The sequence below is a fragment of the Passer domesticus genome, chromosome 11 (genome assembly GCF_036417665.1).
Source record: "Passer domesticus isolate bPasDom1 chromosome 11, bPasDom1.hap1, whole genome shotgun sequence".
Taxonomy (NCBI): domain Eukaryota; kingdom Metazoa; phylum Chordata; class Aves; order Passeriformes; family Passeridae; genus Passer; species Passer domesticus.
In genome coordinates, this window is record NC_087484.1 from 18,675,223 (window position 1) to 18,690,895 (window position 15,673).

General features: G+C 41.4%; 1 protein-coding gene across 3 annotated transcripts; it reads left to right on the plus strand.

The window, feature by feature from the left end:
- The first annotated feature begins 72 nt into the window (after window positions 1–72).
- Window positions 73–15,614, plus strand: IWS1 (interacts with SUPT6H, CTD assembly factor 1). Of its 3 annotated transcripts, none has more exons than XM_064386075.1 (14): window positions 73–235; window positions 550–665; window positions 6,253–6,964; window positions 7,494–7,686; window positions 7,917–7,974; window positions 8,285–8,385; window positions 8,640–8,790; window positions 10,264–10,346; window positions 10,625–10,754; window positions 11,437–11,554; window positions 12,270–12,381; window positions 12,571–12,627; window positions 12,796–12,907; window positions 13,468–15,614. In XM_064386075.1, the coding sequence occupies exons 1-14, from the start codon at window positions 202–204 to the stop codon at window positions 13,594–13,596; spliced, it is 2,106 nt and encodes a 701-aa protein (XP_064242145.1). In that variant the 5' UTR covers window positions 73–201; the 3' UTR covers window positions 13,597–15,614. The 3 variants fall into 3 exon arrangements, with proteins under 3 accessions (XP_064242145.1, XP_064242144.1, XP_064242146.1); XM_064386074.1 differs by having other exon boundaries at window positions 15,191–15,614; XM_064386076.1 differs by lacking the exon at window positions 73–235 and adding an exon at window positions 2,650–2,704 and having other exon boundaries at window positions 553–665; window positions 15,191–15,614.
- The last annotated feature ends 59 nt before the right edge of the window (window positions 15,615–15,673 follow it).

Genomic DNA, 15,673 nt, shown 5'->3' on the forward strand with positions numbered 1-15,673 from the left:
AGGGCGGGGCCGGCTGGGAGCCAACGCCCCCTGGCGGCCGCTGCCCCGGCAGTCTCGCGAGACCCGGCGCGCCGTGCGCGCGGGGCGGGGTGCCGCTGGGCGGGGAGGCGCCATCTTGTTCCTGTGCGAGGCGGCGGGGCCGGGCCGGGCCGCGCTGAGGGAGCGCCCGGGGCAGCGCCCGCCGCCACCGCGGGGCCCGGCATGGACACCCACTACTACGGCGGGGAGCAGTCAGGTAGCGGCGCGGCGCGCAGGACCCTCCCGGGAGGGCGTCGGGCACGGCGGGGCCCGCGGGTTCGGGGGCACAGCGGCGGGGCCCTGGCCTGAGGGCAGCAGTGAGGGCGTTAATTGCTTCAGCCGTCCGGTGCCGGGGCACTGCAGCGGTCGCTGCCCGTTTGCTGAAGGAGCTTTTGTGCAGTCCCGCCGGTGTCTGGGGTGGTTTGTTCGGACAGCCCCGTTTCCCTGCCCCGTTAGAGCGGGAGCCCGCCCGGTTCCTGTGCGGTTCCTTTAAACGCTGAGTTTTACTTTCTTTTTTAAATCTCGGAATAGATGATGGAGGAGCTACTCCAGTGCAAGACGAGCGAGACTCAGGATCTGATGTGGAAGATGAAGGAAACGAGCAACATTCTGGATCGGAGAATGGGAGTGTAGGGCACCATTCAGAGGTACTAAGGGAGTTTATCTAGCTAAAGTTTACTCTTCTCTGAATTCTTTTTTGTTGTTGTTTAAAGTGGCATTCTCTCATAACCAAGACGTACGTGTTTATTCAGTTCCTCATAAGGGTTCCATGGAGCAAAACTTTTATTTCCATAAAAAAGCGTTGGATAGACTCGTGACAAGTACGTTGGCCAGGGTTTGCTTGGTTTTTTCCTTGTTATGAGAGCACACACTGTTCTGAACTTGAGTAAGTTGTACTCGGTTAACCTCGGTTTCCAAAGATAAAATGTTGGGGTCATGAGGAATTTGTACCTGAAGTTCTGCAGTGTTGTGAAACCACACGCTTTGGAGGTGGTGATTTCCTTGAAACAGAATAAATGCTCTCCCAGCTTCCAAGTCAGCTGGGGACACTGACCCTTGAGTCTGCTTTGTGCTGGTTTTCCCCTTGTCACTGACAAAGGAGCAGCTGTGCATGCGGAGCACGTTAAGGGTCCTAAGTGGGATTGGTTTTCCTCTGAAGTGGTTCTCACTTGGAGAAGTGTTCAGCATGGAAAAGCTTTGGTCCAGGGTTGTTTCTGGGCTGGAGCCACTTCATTTGTGGATTGACTAGGCTGAGAAGAGATTCTGGTAAAAGAGAAGGCTCCCTTTAGACTTCTAGGACAGTTTGGGAAGTTGAGGTTTAGTTTTTAAGATTTGTTTGTGACTTACAATGGAGCTACATCAGGTCTTGGTCAGAAGGGGTAATTTTGGCCTGTGAATTTAGGTCTTCTGTCAGCAGAGTTACAGAGAACTTTTTGATACTTATAAAAATTGTAGTCAAAGCCATTTCATAGTGTTCTGTGTGTTCTGTTTTGTGTAAAGATCAGGATTTACTCTGATTGGGTTTTCAGTGTTACACGTTTTAGAAATTGCTCAAAATGCGACAAAGGCTGATGTGAGAGAAGGCTTGACCCCACTGTGGCATAACTTACAATCCTTATTTTTTTCCCCTTTCTTTTCCCCTGCCTTTATTGAATTCATATTTCGCTCAGAGTTAGAAAGTAGATGAAGATTGTATTTTTATAAAATGAAAGTTCTTCCCATGTGTTTGAACTTAATTGTAAAGCACATTTGGAATTTACTTTTTTTGATAGGTGTTGATATGTCCAAGGGAAGAAATAGATTTGGTGAGAGGCAGCATCTCCCATTGTGACAATGACAATTTGAGTGTGGCAGGAAACACACTTCTCAGGCTGGGAAAAACAACTGTCTGGAGGAATTGAGTACTTCTGTTTTCTGAAGGAAAAGTGTGATGAGTGTGTGAAGAATACAATAATATTGATCTTTTTCTTCTGTGTCACTGGTTTATGCTTGAATATTGCTTCTTTTCTTCTATACTTCTCTGAGATTTTCATTATACTTCCTGGGGCGAGATAGTTGACTGTTGTTTACATCTGCAGCATTTCTTCACATTTAGGTGAGCAGAAAGTACCAATTGTCCTTGTTAACTGCTCCTCTTCATGTGCTGCATTATTTTAAAGACTTTGTTCTGTGGTGGTGGTTGAATATTCCTCTATAGATAAAATACTTGATAAAGTCAATTGAGATAGAAGAGTCAAGCTAAGCCACCTTTTTGACCAATCCTAAATGAGAGTTGTCAAGCCTTAATGCTTTATTTGATTCAGCTCAAATCAAAATTCAATTATTTTGTTTTGCTATGAAGTCTTAATTTTTCTTTCCCTCTATTGAGTTCACTTTGCATTCAAAAGGCAATAAGGTGAAGCAGCCATCTCTGAAAGGAGTAGCTTTCAGTCATTTGTCATATTATTTACTCTAAATAGTCTCTCATCCTCTTCTTCATCTTCAGGAGTGTGTGGGAGAAATGACACTCAAAGCTAATAAAACCTTTTTAGACAGCCTAATCAGTTAAGTCTGTTTAATTACTATTTTGTCTCTAATTTAGAACTCAGATGTAAAGAACTGAAGTTTTAAAATGTTAAACTTTTCTTTCAGGTTTTTAACTTTAAAGAAAAGGGGAATCCTGAGGAATTACTTATGTAGGTCTCAGGTATGTGGGTTTTTCTTTTCCACAATTCTTTTCTGGCTTTCCTTCCCCCGATCCCACTTTATCTATAAATGTTCTCCTTGATGTCCTTACTGATTCTGCTTTAGCCAATTAGAATTAGTTTTAGTACAGTAATGAATCTGAAATCATGTTTACAGTGTTTGTCCAAGTCAGGCTCATACAGAAATCTGTAATAACTTCGTTTTTACACTTCCACCAAGTTGCTGCTGTTTCATGAATTAAGTTGTGACTAGACTGTGACTGTTAACAAACACAAGTATGTGACACTTAGGAAAAAAAGGAGGAACTTGCCAATCTGCCCATGATGGTTGTGTAGGTCTTAGTTTAACACTCATCTTTCATGAAATTGTAGTGGATGGGTTCCATTTTATTGAAGTTACTAAATTATCAAAGAAGTAGCTCTTAAAAGTGGCTGCATGTTGATCCAATAAACTGCTTGGTAGCTGTAATTTTTATGTAGAAGTGTAACACTGTAAATTTGATTTTGATATATTCCTTATTTTATACTGTACTAAAGCCTCATGTTCTAGAACTCTTTCATTAAACAAAAATTAAGGACATCTCAAAATGTTTATAGATAAAGAGGAGGAAGAAAAGAAAGCAAAGGAATTAGAGAAAAATGCAGTAGCAATTACCTGAGACCTACTCTGTTTTGAGGATGTCTGATCTTTCAGTCAATCATTTGGAAAATGAAAACTAGAAAACTCAAAAATTACAAACTTCCTTTAGTTGAAAACAGTTTTGTAGAGATGAAAAATAAAAAAGGGAAAGCGAAGACTATCAAGCGTACCCAGCAGCATTTTGTCACTTTTTATATCAATTTTATTCCAAAACATGCAGATTCATTAATTGTGCACAGCAGCCTCTTGGCTGCGGGGTGTGGGCAGGCCCTGCCCCGTGCAGGGTCTTGGCTCTGCTGCAGAAGGTGCTTTGTGGTGCTGCCTGGGGCTCTGGGGCAGCGCTGCCCTCGCTGACACAGCGCTGCCAGGCTCAGGGAGGTGCTGCTTCTCCAGTGGCCGCACTGCAGCACTTGAGCTGCTGTGACCACTGGGTCAGTCTGACTGCTGTGTCTGCTCTCCCTCACCCAACATCCTCCTTCTCAGGGGTGATTGTCGGTTTGCAGTAACAGATTAAAGATCTGAGATCTTGCAATAATCTTCAGTAATAATGCTCTGTAATTACAGTGTCTTCTCACCAAGGTTTTGCATAAGAAGTTCTTTGTAATTTAGTGATTCATTCTGAACAGGTGCATATGTAACCTGCAGCCACACTTCTGACCTTAGAAATATGAAGAGTCATTACTGATTCTTATTGGATCTTAATTTTGTTTATTTATTCACCAAAGAATTCCTGAACTGGAAGCTGGGAATGTCATGGTCCTAATATCTTAAAGAGGACTACTTTTATTAATTTCCTTGTGTTTGTTTAGCAAAATCCTTTATTACTGCTGACATAATTACCAGTACTATTCAGCATTCACCATCTGACATTGAGAGAAGAGAGACAAACCCACACAAAATAAAATGGCAGAAAAACAAGAATTAAATAATGTTTGTTACTGTAGATACCAGTTTGATTTCAGTGTTTCTCAATGACTTTACCTGTAACTGCTGTGGAATCTGCTTTCTGTTCTGTTTGCAGCTGCAGTTTTCTTTAGTCTAAAGTAAGACAGTCAGGGAAGATGTGTCACATACACCTGTGATTGGTTTATGTGGGACAAAGTAGGCAGGAGAAGGGCAATCAAAGTGATTTTTTGGTAAGGGAATAAAATATTTACTAGCTGAGAGCAATTGAGTACATCCTCAATTCTGCCACTTCCTAACACTAATATATTCTTTAAAATTCCAGATTCAGGGTTTAACGGAACCATGTTTCCTTTCTTTAAGGAGAAATGAGAATTCCTGGATACGAAAGATTCAAAAGATACATCACTGTAGAGACAGGAACGAGCAGCAGAGAGAAAACAACTTAGATTGTCACAGCAGCTGTTTGTAGTTAGCATTAAATAACATGGAAATAGTGAAGTAGTATTTGAAGTGCATGTTTTAACATTTCATGGTCCTGGGGTTTTTTTCATTGTTAAGTAACTTTGTTAGTCGTTCTGCAATAATTTAGAAGATCTTTATCAAGTGCTAGCCAAAGGAATAAGTATGTAAGGTCCAAAGTCTTCAAAAGCAATGCTCTTTGCCACTTAGAATAATTATGGAGGTAGTAGTTCCTAAAAGCAATTGAAGTAAATTTTATTTGAAATTCTTCCTGCATCATGCATTTTAAAGAGGAATAGTATTCTCTGTTGTAGGTGTAGGATGGCTACACCTACTTTTTTTATTGGCTCTGAATGTGGGAGTAGAACAACTACAGAAAATAAAAATAGCTAGAAAGTCTGTTTCCAAGGAAATTAAATTGCAGGAAAAAAATATTTGGAAACTTCAGGACATATAGGTCTTAAAGCATTTCCTGTCACAATGAATACTCTATTTGCAGGTAGAAAAAGTCTATAGCTGAGACAAAATGACTGAGGCTTTGAATTGAGTGTGTGAAAGAGAAGTTCCTTGTACAATGTTGTTGTTTTCAGCTGAAAACAGGATTATGGTGACAGTAGCTGTGAGAGCTGAATTAATGGCATGAGTTTTCAAGTCTAATTTCATATTCTCAGGTAAATGCAATTGAGATTTTTTTTCAATAGATTTTAGATGTTGGAAAGATAAAAGATGATGCTGTAAGTAATTGCACTAAGTAAGGTGGTTTGTGAGATGTTCTCTTAAAAATAGAGCATTTGCCTCAGTATTTTTTGGTGTGTAGAAAAGTCAAAGGATTGTTTCAGTTCTGAAGTTGCCAGATGGGTGTGTGTGCATGGGTTATCTTGGGTGTCTGGATAAGCATGGAAGCTCTCAGCATAGGGGAGAGAGTTGTTGAATCTGAAACACAAAGCTGATTAACAGTATTACTCTGAAAGGTCTGACTAAAACTTTGTTCTTGTTTTTTGCTGGGCTTTTGGTCTTGAGTTGTTCTTGAATAGGTTTCCCCGACAAAGAAGGAACAGGCGCTAGCTTCATTGGAAGCATACTGCATGTGCTGTTTCAGTAAGATGTATTTCACACAGGAAACATCTGTTTGAGATCTTCAGGAAAATAAAATTACAAATGCAAGATACTCTCTTGCTTTGTTACTGGGAATTTGAACTAAACCACTTTGAAGGCCTGACCTATTAAAAGTACTAAGCCTTTACCCTTGAGCAACTGGACGGTTCTTAGGCATGCTTATTTAAGTGTTCTATGAATTCTCTTACTGTTTTCCAAGTACCATGGAGCTGCAGGATGGACATACTTCCATTGATAATACTGTTGTTGATGTGAAGTATTTGATAGTCTTCTGATGCAAATTGTCTAATTATTTCTATAGACATTATTTCAGTTTGCAGCACCTTGGGTAATCAAATTGGAGGAAGGACAAGCAAAAATTCAGAACATTTTTTCTTTACTTTTTAAGATGTTTTTGCTTAGTTGTCTGAGATTATTCTTCTGTTTCAGAATGAACACAGTGATGGAGAAGATGATGGGCAAGTGGGAGAGCCTCATATGACAGACTCTGAAAATGAAGATAACCCAAGGCAAAAAGAAAGTGACTCAGATAATGAGGAGCCCCCAAATCACAATGTGAGTGATTCAGAAAATGAAGCAACTCATGGAGAGAAAGACAGTGACTCTGATACTGAGGACCGTCCAAACCGGCATTTAAGTGACTCTGAAAATGAAGAGGCCTTAAATCATCGAGCGAGTGACTCTGACAATGGAGAACCTCCAAGGGATCACAGCAGTGATTTTGAAAATGAGGAATCACACAAGCAGCCAGCCAGTGACTCCGAGAGCGAGGAGCTCCAGAAGCAGCCAGCCAGCGACTCCGAGAGTGAAGAGCTCCAGAAGCAGCCAGCCAGTGACTCCGAGAGTGAAGAGCCTCAGAAGCAGCCAGCCAGCGACTCCGAGAGCGAGGATGTGTCCAGACACAAGCAGATAGAGTCTGAAGATAGCGATGGGGAGGACAGGAAGGAAAAGGTGCAGAATGACTCTCATCATTCAGATAATGAACATGTAAGGAAAGGATTTCAGGGCTCTGACAGTGAAGACGAAGCTCCTAAGAGACGTAAAATATCAGACAGTGATGAAGATGAAAAAGAGGAAGAAAAGACAGTGAAGAGGAAAACAGCCATCCTTTCTGATAGTGAGGATGACAGTGAGAAAACACGTAAGAAACTATACTGTGAAAACGTGCTGTGACAGGCAGTGGTGTGGAAGTTAAATCATTGCTTTTGTGTGAATAAAGCATCTTAAGTGAGAAGCCATAAATCAGATTTAGTTGTGGAGCAGAACTGCATTTGTAGAAGCTCTTGTTCTGACTGCTTTGCTGTGTGAATGTGTATCTAACGCTTCTGAGTAATAAGTAGGTCTAACAGAAGACTGTAAGGATCTAAGTGGCACCTGTTGACATGGTAGTTTGTTATTTATTTACTTCATTGCTGCTTCTCTAGCAATTTTTTCCTGTGCGTTTTTTTCATATACTGGAGGTGAGAGATTTGAAATTAAAATTTTTTAATGGATGGATGTGGTGTATGGAAGCTCCAGTTGCTGATTTAATAAAATGCTTCAGAATGAGTATGCTTTTTAGGAAATGGCAATGGTCTGGTGTTGGAAGACTAGTCAGAGAATAATTTGAGAGTAAGAGTTGTCCCCTCTCTTACTCTGGGACATGTAGTAATGCTCCTTTCTGCTGGCAGCTGCAAAGAAGGTACGAATCCTTTCCGATGCTGAAGAATCGGATAGTGACGCTGCTTCAGAGAAATCGGACAAAAGGAAGAAAAATGTTGTCTCCGATAGTGAGGAGGAGGAAGAAGAAGGAAAAGAGAATGCTGAGAAGAAAAAAGGGAAAGATCTGTTTGGCAGTGACAGTGAATCTGGAAATGAACAAGAGTAAGTGGGAAAGAGTATGAATTCTGTTGGGGTTTTAGACAGGGGGAGTGATGGTGAATGGAAAATGGATAAATCCCAACCAGAGAATAGCTGTTCACCTTCATTGGTGGCATGAAAGGTCAATAGAAGGAGATAACAAAAGAGACATCTTCATACTGTCATTAGAGATTTTGCAGAAAAGGCACATCTCGTTGTAGTCCAGGTAGATAATGTTGCTGTTACCTTCACAGGAACCTGATTGCAGATATATTTGGAGAATCTGGTGATGAGGAAGAGGAGGAATTTACGGTAAGTGTTACTGTGGATGTCTCCTGTTGACTTGCTAGATCTGGAGAGAACATATATTCTGCATCAGGTCAGTTTTGTATCTGCCACACCCACTGGGGTACTCTTTGGGTTAAATAACATTTACAGCTCATCTTTTGGAAGAATTGTTGATGTGACAGTAGTCACAGGGGGAATTAAAAATACTCTGTTCATCTTTTTAGATCCTCTGAAGATTTACCTGAAGCTTTTTTAGTGTCAGGTACCTGCTGAGTACCTGACACTGTGCTCAGTCCTGATCCATACACTGATTTGCACTATCTGTACTCATCAGGGTTTTAACCAGGAGGATTTGGAGGAAGAGAAAGGTGATGGAGACATGAAAGAGACAGCAGATGAGTCAGACTCTGATGATAACATCAAAAGAGGAAAACAGTAAGTCATTGTGTTACATATTCCTTTCTTAATGGCAGATCTTTGTGAAAGGGCATTGTGCACCCTGGATATCACAGTGTGCAGATGTTGGGTATTACAGCAAGGCCTGGGAGCCACTGGAGCCCTTTGCTAGTTTTGCATACTGAGGATAATTAATTATCTCACAGGGAACTTGAGACACAATGTTTGTACACTAGAGAAACAGAATTATTTCCTGCCAGAGAGCATCAGGTAACACTGTGGTTGTGTTCCAGCATGGACTTCATGTCAGATTTTGACATGATGCTGCAGAGGAAGAAGAGCATGAGCGGCAAGCGCAGGCGGAACCGCGATGGCGGAACTTTCATCAGTGATGCAGATGATGTGGTCAGTGCCATGATTGTGAAGATGAATGAAGCTGCTGAGGTAAGTTTTCCAGACTCCAAACACACCTTGAAATTCAGTTCCCTTCTATGGGAAAATTGTGTGTTTAATAAGATACAAAAATCTGGCTTGTATTCAGCAGGAGTAATCTGTACTCTATGGAAAGCTTCTAATTTATGTATAACCATTTAAGTGTTATTTTGCTATTCTAAATGAAAATATTCTGTTGAAATTTTCATATAATACTAATTTTTAAAATTAAAATTGGGTGAATTGCTAAACTTCCATCACCTGATGTCAGCTTCTATAAAAAGGGCTATATAGGTGCTCTATAAACTACCTAATAGTATGTTAAATACTGAGAAAGGGACTATGCTTTAATTTCATTATGGTGTTACTGGCATTGTGTCATACTTTGGTATTTGTTTCTGAGAAGAGTCCTTTTCCAAACTGTTTGAATGACAGTGCCGTTGTAATGATATCAGAGTGACAGATTCATGGGACCTTCTGTCATGGCAGCCTGCCTTTTTCTAGGAGAAATGTTTAATATGTTACTGTGGAAGATTTTTTGGGATCTTGCCTTTTGTCAGGTGTCTTCTGTTTTGTTGGAGTAGCAATCAAATTAATAAACAGCACAGCAAAACACATTAAAAGCAATTGAGGGATGGAGCAATTGAGTCAGTTCTACATGACTTTAGAAACTGGAGGAAATTTACAAATAGCAACAACAAAAACATCATCCTGAGAACAAGATTAGCATAATGAGTTCAGAAAGATGGGGAGAGTGAGAAAGCAACCTGGAAGGCAACTGAAACTTCTTGGGCATGAGAGGAAAGCTTTTCTCAGACAAGATGACAGCCAGATGTTTCAAATGGGGTGTCAAAGTTTGAAGTACAGGGGCAAGAAGAGGGAAGAGATGCATTAGAACAATCTTCTCCCTTGCAGTAAAACAAAGATTGCACAGAAAGAGCCTTCAGTGGATTAGGACAAACAGAAAGGAATTACCAGAGCTGGACAGAAATCTGTTGATTGCATCGGGTGTTTTTGGTATGGGTGACAAGTTTTGAATAGATAAAGACAGTCACGCCTTGGTTGGAAGTAATTTTGAAATGACAGAGGTGAAAATGTTCTCCTTTCCCATTGTTCTGCTTACCTATTTTTCTGTTTTTCAGGTGAGGCTTTACTAACAAAGTGTTATCTGTGCACAGTATAGAGGACCTATAGTTATTGTAGTCAAAGTCATGAAGTGGAAAAAAAAAAAAAAGTAAATTTAGGAGCACTCTCCTAATGTGATACTTTATTGGGAAATAGTAACTTAAGCAATGACCTTTTTTTCAGAGAAATTGTTGCATAATTTTTGGTGAGCTGTGGAGCAGGGGACAAAATTAGTGTAATCCCTCCAAAGTTGCACTTCTAGTTTAATGGACTTGTCTCTTTCTTGTAAGTCTTGCACAGAATGGGAGTTGCTGATTTCTTTCTTTGATTAACTTATGCTGATTCTTCTACTCTCTACAGGAGGATCGCCAGCTGAATACACAAAAGAAACCAGCACTAAAGAAATTAACTTTGCTACCAACTGTAGTTATGCATCTTAAAAAGTGAGTTGTCATTCTTTCAGTTAACTGTAACCTTGGCCAATAGTCAGAATTCGTAAGATTTCATGGAGTTACACTACAGCTAGAATGAATATGCAGTAAAACACTTTATTCCAAGTAAATGCTGAAGCTAGATGACCTCAAAAACATAAAATTATACATAATTTTCCCTCTTAATTTAACATGAAACAAATTCAAATACACTATTTTCCTGAAGGGACATCACATCTTAAGATGTTGCTGTATTACATGACTTCTGAGCTTCTCTTTAAACCTTTTAGGCAGGATCTCAAAGAAACTTTCATCGATAGTGGTGTTATGTCTGCCATCAAAGAGTGGCTTTCTCCTCTTCCAGACCGAAGTCTGCCAGCACTAAAGATAAGAGAGGAGCTTCTGAAGATCCTGCAAGAGGTTTGGACCTGACTTTTCACCACATTTGATTTCACCACATTCTCCACAGTTTTACAGTCATGTGCTTTAGGGAAATGTGAGGTGATAAATGAACTGCAGCTCTGCCAATGGGCTGTGCAGTGAAACACACAAGGAAGCAGCCTGCACAAAAGGTGTGCTTGTGTAAAAGAATTTAGGTTATTTGGCCCTGCCTGCCTGTTTCAGGTTTATATCCCAATTTAAGTGAGGAGTTACTTGCTGTGCATCCCTGAATTTTCTTTCCTTGTGGTCCCTTCTCTTTTCTGTTCTGTTTAAGTGTGCAGTGCACGGGAAGGTCCCTCACACAGTGTAGGCTTTCAGTGTCTGTGGCTAAGCTGATTGCTTGAGTGTCTTTGCCATGTAAGTCTTTATTTATAGAAAGTATGATTTGAAAGCAGTAGCATAGTTTTGGGGTAATATAAACTAGAGAGCATTTGGAGGAAAAAGTTCTAGAAAGCTATCTAATTTTGTGTATAAATTAAGAATGTTATGGCAGATTTCTACATTTAGGTGTTTGATACTTTAAACAATTCCCAGTGGGACAATAAAAACATTAAATTTTCCAAGCTGATTTAAGTGAAAGGTCTTCCTGCAAAGTTCAGCGACACCATTCATGTTTGGACATAAGTCAGAAAACAGCAATAACTTTTCCTTTTCTCTGCAGCTGCCCAGTGTGAGCCAAGAGACCCTGAAGCACAGCGGCATTGGACGGGCTGTGATGTACCTGTACAAACACCCCAAGGAGTCAAGACCAAACAAGGACATGGCTGGCAAGCTGATCAGTATGTAAACCTGCCTGTGCCTTGTCTCAGATTCCACTGGTGATGAATGGAACTTCTGTATTGGTTTCTGATGCACTGCTGTTGTCTGTAGAATAGATTCTGCACTGTAGGAACCTCACTGATGTGTTCCATAACTTTGTAGAGCTCTTAAACGCTGTTACATGAGCTTCTGAATGCACCTGTTTCATTGTCTTAAACCAGAGGGTGGCATTTGTTTTGCTGTGGTTCTCTCTTGGCTCATTGTCCAGATCTTTTGAATATGCTGTAATGGCAGGAAGGTGCTGCCAGAGGACTGTTTATTCCATGGATTTCTGAGAGAACTTAGCTGGCTGAATGTTTACTACTCAACTGTACTCCATGTGGAGTGCATTCCATTCAGAATGGCTGTAGACTGATGATAAACTTCGGTTCTTTAGAACATTTTCTGCATATTTCTAAAATAGCATTCCTGGGTTGTGCAGGAAGTCCTGACACTGAGTATTCTGGGAGTTTGGAGATCTTCTAGAAGAGCGGGCAACAAAGAGACTTTGGAGATGAAAGCTCTTGCTTTGTGTTCACAAGGCTGGTTTTCCATTAAACACTAAGGGCTCAAAAATCGTTTGATTGAAAGGAAGCATGAATACTTGCCACAGACTTTCAAAGCTGTACTTGATCACCAGAGTGGTTTGAGAGAAACAAAGGTCTGGTCTTTGTTAACTCACCATTTTTTTAATAGATGAATGGTCTCGACCCATCTTCGGCCTTACCTCAAACTACAAAGGTATGACCAGAGAAGAGAGGGAACAGAGAGATTTGGAACAGATGCCTCATCGAAGGAAAATGAGCAGGTAGGAGTAGCAGGCAGAAACATGAAATCCTTCTAAGACTCCATCAAGAGAAACCAAGTGGTGTGTAAATATTAAAGGAATAAAAGGGTAAAAGGGCAGTTAGTTATGGTCTCTCTTTTAGCATACTTTATTGTCTTCTAAATTTTTTTTCTCTGTATAAATGCCTACAAATATTTATTTTTCTTGCAGCTCTGGTGGTCAGACTCCCCGTAGGGACCTGGAGAAAGTATTAACAGGAGAAGAAAAGTAGGTTGGATTTTTTTTTCTTAAGTAAAGTATTGTGGTGGTGCTATCACTATGGAATTTCTGTAGAGGTTTTAGAGGCAGTGTGTACATCGTGTTTCAGAGGAGAGCACACTGGTGCCTTTCTGGATAAGATTTGTCCATAACAGTAACATCCTTTTTTTTCTGTAGGGCTCTCAGGCCCGGGGACCCTGGGTTCTGTGCCCGTGCGAGGGTCCCAATGCCCTCCAACAAAGACTATGTCGTCAGGCCCAAGTGGAACGTGGAGATGGAGTCCTCCAGGGTAAGCACTGGCAGTGTCCTGGTGACTGTTTCTAAGCCTGGGATTCTGCCACCATTTTGCCATGGTTACTGTACAGGAGGGTAGTTGCTTTAAGGGCCTCTTGTAGTGAGTGTGGACAGTAAATTCTCTGATAAGTAGGCTGCTCTAAGCTCATCACATGTTTTCACAGGAAAACATCTCTGACCACAAAGTGATTATTGAGTTAACTTTTCTAGAATTTCTCTCTCAGGTGAGAATCTGATTACAGGCCTCTTGCTGTAAAGCATTTTGAGCTAAAGCTGCAGTTCAGTACCTGTGTCACTGCACTGATGTTTTCATACCTCTCCCAGCTTTTGTATCATGTTCTAATAATATTCCAGCTTGGGACACCTTTGAGTTTTAGTAAACATGAACAGCTTCAGTGGAGGCCTTTGTGTTGCTTTGTCTTCATCCATCTACTCGTACAGTTTCATTTAAAAGGGGTATATGTGATAGAATATGTGTAAGTGGGAGAAGTAACAATTGCTGTGCTGTCTGCTGTTCTTTCTCCTTCTGTCCATTAATTGAGATGTTGTTTCTAGCCCGGGACTATTAAGAGAGGTATTAGTCGCTTGGAAAAGCACAAGAGACGGTTTGCTGAACAGAAACGACTCAGCAAAGTGCATCGGGCCATCAAGTTCAGCATTGAAGGCAACAGGATGCCCCTGTAGCCATACCACTGCCTTCCCAAGTTGGAGAGGTATCCCTCGAGGGAGGTGTGAACAGTGCATGTGCTCCAGCTGTTGGCAGTTTGCACATGCAGGACAGGAGTGTGTACACCCTAACTTTAACCTGGAAAACTCTCCTTGAATTCTCTCGTGTCTGTACTGTGACCTACAAGGGAACTTGTACAGGAGAAAACAGGCTCTAGCACATAACCTCTGCCATGGCTCCTGCCTGCTCAGCTTCAGGGTACCCATATGACAGAGTTCAGTGAAAACACCTGTGCTCAAAACCAGCTTTGCACCACCTGTGGTTTTGAACCTGTTCTGACACAATTAGGTTTCCAGATTCACCTGAAGCGACACATGGGAATTGTTAGCCCTTGGTACAGGAGCTCGTGTCACTGCATGCCGGCGTCTGTGGCTGACCTGACTGGGGCACAGTGAGGTGTTTTTCACACCTGCTCGTTCAAGGAAGTAGAATGATGTGAGACAGTAGGGGTGGTTGATGGGAGCTACAGAATGAGACCAGGGAGAGAAGATTCCTCTGCTGTGAGTGTGGGTTGGGAGAACATGCATCAATGGGAATTGTTTTGACAATTCCTGGTCTGCATACCAGTGCTGTGAGCAGGGCTGCTACAAGCTAACAGTGACAGGAAGAGGTGAGCACAAGCCATAGATAACGGTTGAGTTCCTATTAAGCTTCATATTTATTTGTTTTTAAAAAGATATTTTCTTAAACATCACTGTGAAATTTTAGGTATAATTTCAATGAATAGTGAACATTTTATGAATAAACCTTATTTAAAATCAGCATGTCAGGAGCACCTTCCTTAGCCATGGGAACAAGTTTCTAATGGATGTGTTTTTCAGATACTAAAAGCGGCATGTTTTGGATATCCTGTTTCTCCCAAACTTAAAAGTGTCATGTTTCCATCACTTACTGTTTCTGTTGTCTAGTTAAGGAAAATTGCCTTCTGGGAAGCATTGGCTATGGCTTGAAGGTCCTTGCTGTTTCTCTTCAGTGGCATTTCAGCACACCATCACTGAACTAATCTGTGCAGAATAACTGTCACGCCACCTGGTTTTCATTTGCAGTTCAAATACAGAGATGAAATGCAATGCTTGTATGGTCAGCTTAGCCATTTCTTTTTGCTAGCCCCTACACTGCATTTGTTCAGTAATCCCTTGCTTTCTCAATACTAATCTCTGACCTTTAAAATAAATGGCAGCCTGAATTTAATGTGTCAGCCTTAGTCACAGTGTATCAGTGTCTAGCTCTCCTGCAGGAAGTCCAGAGTGGTGACACTGGTGCACTGTGGTTCTGACAGAGCTCCAGCCCATAGATACAAAATTTCCAAATGGTATCCAGCTACACAGTGACCGACCCTGCACTGTGATGGCTGCGAGTGCCACTGCCTCCAGCTGGGCCCTGCAGCTCCTGAAGGAAGCATTTTCCCTTCTGGGAAGAGAACAGGCAGATCAGCTGGGCCCAGTGGCTGCCCAGCTCCTGGCCCAGGCGCAGCCTCGCATGTGCCGCTTGCCTTGGACCTCTGGGGCCTCTGCTTTTTTTCAGTGGTAATTATTAGTTTTATTTTTTAAGTTCCAGGGGACCTCTAAGAAAGGGGTGAGTCGACTGGACAAACAGATGCGGAAATTCACAGATATCAGGAAAAAAAGCAGATCGGCCCATGCAGTGAAAATCAGCATTGAGGGCAATAAGATGCCATTGTGACCCTTCACAGAATGCCCCATGAGCTCTGCTGTAAGACAATACACCCACAGACTCTCTGGAGACCTTTACATTTTTTAACTTGTTTGGGGTGGGTTTGGTTTTTTAGTTTGTTTTTTAAGTGAATCCTTAAAAAAGGTTCCGGTAGAAGATGTTGTCTGAGGACTGTGAATATGGGGACTCCTTTCTCCTGATTGTATTTAAACTGGCCCTGTTGTGTCCTTTGTACAGATCATGTATTTGTTGTATTGCAACACTTTAAAAAATAAAACATCTTCTGGGTTTTTTTTTGGGAGGGGACTGCCTTTTCATTGCTCAGATAAAGGTATACACAGACCACCCTGCTGGGATGTG